Source organism: Oryctolagus cuniculus, chromosome X (assembly GCF_051225735.1).
Source record: "Oryctolagus cuniculus isolate XC-2025 breed Fujian yellow rabbit chromosome X, ASM5122573v1, whole genome shotgun sequence".
Lineage (NCBI taxonomy): Eukaryota > Metazoa > Chordata > Mammalia > Lagomorpha > Leporidae > Oryctolagus > Oryctolagus cuniculus.
In genome coordinates, this window is record NC_142888.1 from 82,395,006 (window position 1) to 82,403,620 (window position 8,615).

The 8,615-nt window shown below is 43.3% G+C and overlaps 1 protein-coding gene across 8 annotated transcripts in view; it reads left to right on the plus strand.

Annotated features, from left to right (window-relative positions):
- CHRDL1 (chordin like 1) overlaps positions 1 to 4,674 on the plus strand; it is a 122,776-nt gene extending 118,102 nt beyond the window's left edge. For all 8 annotated transcript variants that reach the window (XM_017349994.4, XM_070066553.2, XM_070066552.2 and 5 more), the window contains one exon: positions 2,279 to 4,674. In XM_017349994.4, the coding sequence (XP_017205483.2) occupies positions 2,279 to 2,409 (131 nt within the window). In that variant the 3' untranslated portion in view covers positions 2,410 to 4,674. The remainder of the gene's footprint in view (positions 1 to 2,278) is intronic.
- The last annotated feature ends 3,941 nt before the right edge of the window (positions 4,675 to 8,615 follow it).

Consider the following 8,615-nt stretch of genomic DNA (forward strand, 5'->3'; position numbering starts at 1 on the left):
GAGACAGAACATGAAAGTGCCTTCAGTTTGAATTAGTAGATTTCAGAGGAGTTAAATACCTAAATGCTCAGGGGAATCTGTAAAGAACAATGAGATGAGAGCCAGGTGGGCTTAGTCGGGGAAGGCTTCGGGGAGGAGGTGTGTTTTGAAAAGAGGAGGGTGTGACTGGGCAACAGGTCAGGAAATCCCTCCAGGAAGAGGGTGCAGCCTAAGAGAAGACTCAGACGGGAACAAACAAGAAATGTGGGTGGGGGTGAGGAACAATGATAAGGGCTACAGAGGGTGCACTGAAAGATGAGAAGAGTTGGAAGGTAAGAAGTCCTTAAAGATCCTGGAAGAAGCCAGTGTGAAGTTCACATGTAAGGCAAGTTGCATTGGTAGTTTCTGCCAACTCAGAAACAGCATAGTGATATCTAAAATGGTGCTTTGGAAAGATGTCTCTGGGCTATCTGATGGATTTATTAAGCATCTATTTTGGCAAAGGCAGATGGTGAACAGTTCCATTTGCTATGCCAAGAATTCAGAATTGATCTCTAGGCCAGAGAATCTCAGTGGAGGTGTTTAAATGAGGGAATGGTGCATTCAGATCTGTTTTTCAGAAAGAAACACCCTTTGCTGTTTGGAGCCCAAAATGGACTACTAGTGAGAGAGCTGGTGATAGTCTTTACTTTACTATACTATAATATAGGAGGAGGAAAGGTCACTGCAAGAGGCATTTCTGAGGTTAAATCAACAAGATTGATGTCAAAGAGAGAAATGAAGTTGGAATGACTCCAATATTAACAACATTATAGACTGAATGAATGGTATGTCATTCAGTAATGAGAAAGCCTGAAGAGTAAACGGGTATTGGTAAGAGAAAAAGAGTTTGACTTGTAATATGCTTAGATTAAGATGCTTGAGAGCCATCTGAGCAGAGTTAACCAGTAGAGCAGCAGGAAACAGAGTCAAACATTTATCTAAAGCAGGACTGAAAGAAAATGAAACTGGGCAGTATGAGAATTAATGGAATAGTTGGGAGTCCTTACTTGTGAGACAGGAATAAAGGAGGCAGAGACTAGGATGCCAGGATCAATGAAGTGATGTGAAATTACCAATTAATTTCAAAGAATGCTTCTTAATTCATTTTGTGAACAAGGCTCTCCTCTAGGCTCCAGGGGACTTGAAAGATGGTGTAAGCCTACTCTGTTAGGATTTGGGATATATAATTGAAATAGATGTTATGTGCCCCAAACTATGTGTAGCTGAAGGAAGTGGATGCTGAGATACAGGGCCTATCGGGGATGAAGGAGAACATGCCTGACTCCTTACATAATGTGTCGGCACATCATAAAGCTTCAGTAAAAGCTAGTGCCTTGACCAGTCCTTCTGATTTTCCCTCTGTCTTGCCATTGAGTCAAAGGGAATAGGGAAAAGTGAGGAATCAAGAGAGAAAGGACCAGAGAAATGGAGTGTATAGGGAAAGAGATTTTGTTTTTATATAGCTACAAAAAACAAAGAGGTTCAAAGTAGGGTTAGAGTTAGGAGGAATTTGCTTACCTTGGACTGGGAATTGTGCAAGTCACAACATCATGAGCACAGGAATAAAAAGAAGACTGAACAGAGATCCAGGATAGGCAGAGACAGCAGGGACTAGACAGGAAACGGTTGCGTTAACTCAGAGAGGAAAAGGATCCCAAGGCATATATGAGAATATAATAGTTCAAAGAGTGGATTTATCGGTGGTGAAGGGGGTGCAGAGATAACATGTGAATATAGGAGAAAGCAAGGGTGAGCAGTTTTTGTCAAAGGGCAAAAGGAATAGAAAAAATAGAGTTGAATAATGAAGTAATGATCAAGGAAACAAACCAGTATGTGGCAATCCCAGAGAGTAAGTAAAGCCTCAAACAGAGCAGTAAGTACTGCATTTGCAATGTGGCTTTTTGAACCCAGTGCCAAATGAGCCACCTAAATAGCTAACAGATAGTGGAGCATTTTGCAAATGCTAAAAATACTGTGAAAATTCCATTAATACTTAGGTTTTACTCATGATGAGCATATTAGTCTTGGGATTCTTATGAATTCTATATGTTAAAAAATTCCATGACCCGTTATCTGTGTATACTCCCCAGAAAAGGGTTTTAGGGGATGTTTTGCTTAAAAAAATTCCTGACATTTTGATTCCAAATCACCGTCTAGTTATGAGAAAGCGGGGGCAGAATTGGATATGTTGGTTCTATTACTAATTTGCTCAGCTCTTCTTTTATACACTCCTGGCCACTTTGTGTTTGCCTTTTAGGTCAGTGGAAGATATTCACTGAAGGAGAAGCTCAAATCAGCCAGATGTGTTCAAGCCGTGTATGCAGAACAGAGCTTGAAGATTTGGTCAAGGTTTTGTACCTGGAGAGATCTGAAAAGGGCCACTGTTAGGCAAGACAGACAGTATTGGATAGGGTAAAGCAAGAAAACTCAAGCTGCAGCTGGACTGCAGGTTTATTTTGCTTAAGTCAACAGTGCCCTAAAACCCCAAATTCAAATGCAGTCAATTATTCACGCCATGCACAGCATAACATGTTCCTTTATGTGAAGTGGTGTGTCAGCTCTTAAACATCTCCTCCAAGGAGACTGGACAAGTCTCGAATGATTTGTGGGAGGAGGAGGAGGGACGAAACACCACAACACGGCTCTGATTTCTTGGAGAATCACATTTCTTTACAGGTTCAAGAGCAAACAAACCCCAGGGTTTCTATCCAGAAACTTATTCAAATGAAAGAAAGAGGAGGGAATTGCTGAGGAGTTCTGGAGTACAGAGCGATTATTTGTACGAAATTATACTCTTTCAATTCTAGAATGCCTCGTGTTCTTTAAAAAAGCTAATTCCCTGTTCACACATGTACACACATACATGTGCACACACACATGTATGCACACCTACACACACATTAAACTACAGCCTCCATTCAGAACTAAGCCAGCATAGGGTGTAGCTGTATACTTCTTTCCTTTGCCTCACTCCCAGCTAACTTGGAAGTTGTTGGTGACCAGCAGAATACATTTAAAAATGTAATCAGAAGCTGTTTGTGGCTGTTGAAGTCACGAACTATAGTAGCATGGTGAAGATTAAGAACACTATTTCCTGTCCCCACCTACTTTGAAGTGGAAACTAACTTTCCCCTAATGATACCAACTCTCCCTTCTCCCTGAACCTGTGGGGCCTCTGTAAATAAATGAGAATTGAATACAATTCTCAGAAACTGAATTCATAGAAGACAAAGAAATTGTTGAAGAAAGGAGTTGATAAAAGTCAAAAGGCCATCTTTTTGTTTTCATATCAATAAAACTGACCAATTAATAGATCAGTACTCACTAATTTTCTTAAGGCATCATTTGTGTAGCCAGGACATTTAGATTAAAGTGTGGAAGCTCCTTTTAAAAGGACAACTTTCCTTCTTCTCCACTTGCAAGGGCTGATTTTTACCTTGCAAGGTGGCTTAGTCTTCCTGAGCTTCTGTCTGTGGGTTCTGAGAATAAGAGAGTCATTGCTCGCTTAAAGAGCTGGTGACTCTGATAAAATTGTTGATCCCAAACCGTTTTACCATTCTTGCCTTATCTAAGCATGAGTTTGAGTTGGGATTCCAAAGTAGGCTGCACTTAAAATGTGTGTGCAGTGCAATAGCAGAGCATAAATGCTCCATTCTGAAGTCCGGCTTCAGAAGTGATCTTGGTGGGAAATCTATCCATTCTTCACAGGAAAGATCCCAAGCCTGCCTTCTGGATTTGGTCCCTCTGAAGGCACGAATGAGCTCTAGTGAGTACTTAGAAATGCTAAGGAACCCGAAGGTCCTTATTTCCTGCTCTGTGGCCCTAGTTGAGAGAACATTGTTTGTCTTTAGATTACTTGACACTGAGAGGGAGAAATATAAAAGGTCCAGTCTTTACGGCCATAGGGCATAAAGGAGTCAGTTGTCACAAAGGAGACACGGGGTCTGTGGCCAGGACTACATGGAACAAAGCTCTCACCAGTGCATTGCACACACACATTCTCTTCAGGAGAGGGAGATGGCAGACCTTGGGGTGAAGGGCCTCAGAGCTTTAGTGTGCGTGTGTGTGATGGGGTGGGGTGGTTAGGCAGCTGCTGCCTCCCCTGGCCTCCCCTCCCCTAAGGTGGCAGGGTTTCCCTAGTGTGGAGACCAGTAATCAGATCCCGGTGTAGAGGTGGTTCCCCTTCCCACCCAGGTGTTCTCAGAAAGCTCAGCCTTAAGGGAACACCCAGAGAGCTTCCTTAGATAAACTCCTCAGTCCAGGTGCTGAGACACACCTTCCCCAAGTGCTGTGGGGAGCAGGAGCTGGGGAGCTGTGTTAGCCGACATAGAAACCCTCCAGTGTTTGGTTTTGTGTAGAGAGTAGGACATAGGGAGAAAGAGGTCAAGCTGTCTGTAGTTAGTAGAGAAGAATGGATGTGGTTCTTCTTGTGTATTTATTTGTATCATAAACACTTGGAACAACAAAGCCCATAAACACCATTTAGCAGTTGTAGCCATTTTCTAGTTAGTTCATATAAACAAGTAAGGGTAACATAACAGTATTACCCTTTCACCCTTCTCACAGGACATGTACCTAAATATGGTACTTTATTTATGTAGTCACTGCATTGCTGGATTTTTAAATTAATAAAAAGTTAATTTTGAAAAATCATCTGCTAGCCTGTCGTGTGAATGATTTGATTCTCTGGTCAATTACTGGGTAATAGGAGAAAGGTGGGCCTGGTCATTTCACACTCAGCTTGATAACTCTCACAGTATAGCATAGTAGTTAGAAGCATGAACTTTGCAGTCAGACAACCTGAATTTTTAAGCTCAGCTCTGTGCCTACCAGCTGTATTTGTCAGTCTCCTCAACTACAAAGTGGAGGGATAGCAGTACTATTCCTTCTTGCCTGCAATCTTGCAGTGAGGTTTAATTTAGGCAATGCACAAAAAAGTCATTTGAAGTGTCTTGTGTACAGTGGGTGTTCATTCATGACATGTTCAAGAATGGCACGGCAGGACTGGCGTTATGCCACTTGGGATGCTGGCATCCCATATCAGAGTGCCAGTTTGAGTCCCAGCTACTCTGATTCTGATCCACCTCCCTGCTAATGTACCTGGGAAGTCAGTGAACTATGGCCCAAGTACTTGGGTCCTTGCCACTTTTTAGGAAACCAGGGTAGAGTTCCTGGATCCTGACTTTAGTCAGGCCCAGCCTCAACTCCGGTAAGCCATTTGGGAACTGAGCGAATGAACCAATGGATAGAAGATCGCTCTCTGTCTTTCCCACTCATTGTCACTCTGCCTTTCAAACAAACCAACAAATAAATAAATAAAAACATTATGGCACTTCAATTGATCATTGATTCATTGACTTCTGGCCTCCCTGTAGGCCAAGACACTTGGAAGGTTGGTACAGAGGGCCATTGACTTAGATTTCAAGCAGAGCTCAATTTTGGCCTGCTGCTCACAATTTTTGAATGCAACAGTTTGCATAAGTGACAGTCTTGTCACATATGGTAATCAGAATCAAATTCTCTCAACCCCTCCAAATATCAGTTAAATTGTGTTATCAGCAAAGTCAAAATATGAGAGTGCTCCAAGAGAATAGTCAAATGTGTCAAATGCTGCTAAGATATCAAGTAGTGTAAGGATAGAAACATATATATTGGTGTTAGCAACATAGAAAAAGATAGATGGTGCTGCAGAGATTGGAACAGAGGCCAGATTGGAGTGGTTTGTAAGAACTGAGTGGGAGGGAGGGTGTTTGGCAAAGTGATTACATCACTGCTTGGAATGCCAGCATCCCTTATCAGAGTGCTTGGTTTGAGTCTCAGCTACTATGCTTCTGATCCAACTTCCCACTAATGTACACCCTAGGGCTTAACAGATAGTGGCTCAAAAAAAAAGTGGCTCAGCTCTCTGCTATGGCCAGGGAGTGCAGTGGAGGATGGCCCAAGTGCTTGGGCCCTGCACCCCATGGGAGACCAGAAGTACCTGGCTCCTGCCATCGGATCAGCGTGGTGCGCTGGCCGCAGCGCGCCGGCCGCAGCGGCCATTGGAGGGTGAACCAACGGCAAAAAGGAAGACCTTTCTCTCTGTCTCTCTCTCTCACTGTCCACTCTGCCTGTCAAAAAAAAAAGTGGCTCAAGTGGCTCAAGTGCTTGGGTTCCCACTACCCATAGGGGAAGACCTGGATAGAGTTCCAGGCTCCTGACTTTGGCCTGGTGCAACCCGGTAGTTGCAGGAATTTAGAAAGTGAATCAGCAGATAGAAGATGTCTTCCTGTCTCTGTCTCTCTCCCTGCCTTTCAAATAAAAAATTAAAGTAAATGAAAAATAAAAACGAGTGGGGAAATGAGGATTTGGAGATAGTAGCTTGAGGTACCTTTTTGGAGATGTTCTACCATGGAGTATGGAGAGAGATGATGAAGAAAGCAGAAGAAGGATATGCAGTCCAAGGAAAGTTATTTTTTCTGAAATGGGATGCTGTTTATCCATATCTGAATACTGGGGGTAGATCCTGTAGAAAGAAAATGATTGAAGACAATGGAGAAATGGAAATTAATATGCTGTGTAAGGTGTATGAGAAGCTACGCCCTCATGTCGGACCCCTGAAACTCACAATTCTTGACCTGCAACCTGAATGGGATTTTGGCCTTTGGTTGCTAACCCTTTACATTGAGCTGCACCTAGTTCCCTTCATCTCTGATAGCTTGAGCTGCCTTTACACTCAGCATACTTTTTTCTGGAATGGTGAGCTATAAATCCCAATGTTGCTACACCTCCACTGGCAAAATTTCAAATAACTCAAACCAGACATCTTGACCCTGTGTTGCTCTTTTCCTTTGCCCTGCCCAGTCACATAGAAATTTCACCTAATTCTGTCAATTTGGTTTCCCAAATGTAGACCATGTTTATTGGCTTTTGCTCTCACCTACACTTGCAAGGTCTCCACTCACCTGCTTTCATTGCAATTCCCAGGAAGCACCAAATTCATCCCATAAGGGCTCAAGAAGTACTGTCTGATTCCACATGTTATCCATACTTTATTCATTTCTTGCTTTGAGTCTTGAAGGGGATTAGAATATGACACCTCAAAATATGTAACTTTGGCATAAGAATTCTTTTGAGCTGAAGGTGATTGGGAATCAACAGATGCAAAGAGACATCTCTGCCCTCCCCTTATTTACTGAAAAGCAGGGCATAAATTTGCCTTGGTGAAGATGTCCTTGTTCTTGGACCAGAAATAGATGAGAGACTTACCACTGAAGATGAACGTCACCACCAAGATGAGCCTGCATAAACAGACCGTACTAAAAACGTCCTTGTCTTCCTTGGCTCCTCTATATATTTCCTCATCACTTTCCCATGCCTCATCATACCTTAGAGCCCAAACCCCTTCCCTTTGTCAAAAGGCTATATAAGCCCCTGAGTTTGACTGCTTTCTTCAGTTTCACTTCCTTTCTGTGAACATCTGTGCACGTAAATTTGAATAAAAATTGCATGCTTTTTCCCCTATAAATCAGTCTTTTGCAGTCACTAAATCTAAGAGAGTAGAGGGTAAGTTTTTCCACCCCAACACTAAAACAATGCCTATCCACTGCCTCCGTCTCTGCCATTGATAGTCACCTTGACTGTCAGCTGTACTGTTGCTGGTGGGAGCTCCTTCTGCTGGCCTAGAGGTGCCACCATGGTGATGGTGCTCTGGAATCCCCAGTTTTCCCCCAGTGGGGCTCCATATCCTGTACACAAGTGGAAATAATGACCTCCTACCTCCTCCCCTGTGATATTTGCCACCTTACATTAAAGCAGTTGACAAGTAGTTTTTGAGTATGTATGATGGGTACCAAAGCAGGGTCTACTTGTGCCTTAGAGATCTATATGGTTTTCCATAGAAACAGGTTCTTTAGATTTCTGCTTTCCTCCCTATGCTCAGGGATCTTTTGCAAAGATCTGTGCAAAGTCTGTGCCACATACAAACCTCCATGATAGACATAAGACTGCCTTTTCAGGGCAGGTGTTGTGATGCAGTAGGTAAAGCCACTGCCTGCAATGCTGACATCCCATATGGGCACCAGTTCAAATCCCAGCTGATCCGCTTCTGATTGAGTTTCCTGCTAATGGACCTAGGAAAAGCAGTAGAAGATGGCCCGAGTGCTTGGACTCCTGCCACCCACAGGGAGACCCTGAAGGAGTTCCGGGATCCTGGCTTCAGCTTTACCTATCCCTGGCCTTGGGGAAGTGAACCAGCAGATAGCTCTTTCTCTCTGCCTCTGCCTCTCTCTTTGTAATTCTGCCTGTCAAATAATACATAGTTTTTAAGATTTATTTATTTATTTGACAGGCAGACTTAGAGAGAGAAAGAGAGAGAGAGGTTGAGAGAGAGAGAGCTTCCATCCACTGATTCACTCCCCAAATAGCCACAATGGCAGGAGCTGGGCTGATCTGAAACCAGGGGCCAGGGTCTTCTTTCAGGTCTCCCATGTAGGTACAGGGTCCCAAAGGTTTGGGCCATCTTCCACCGCTTTCTCCGGTGCATTATCAGGGGCCTGTATCAGAAGTGGAGCAGCCAGGATGTGAATCAGCACCCATATGGGAATGCCAGCACA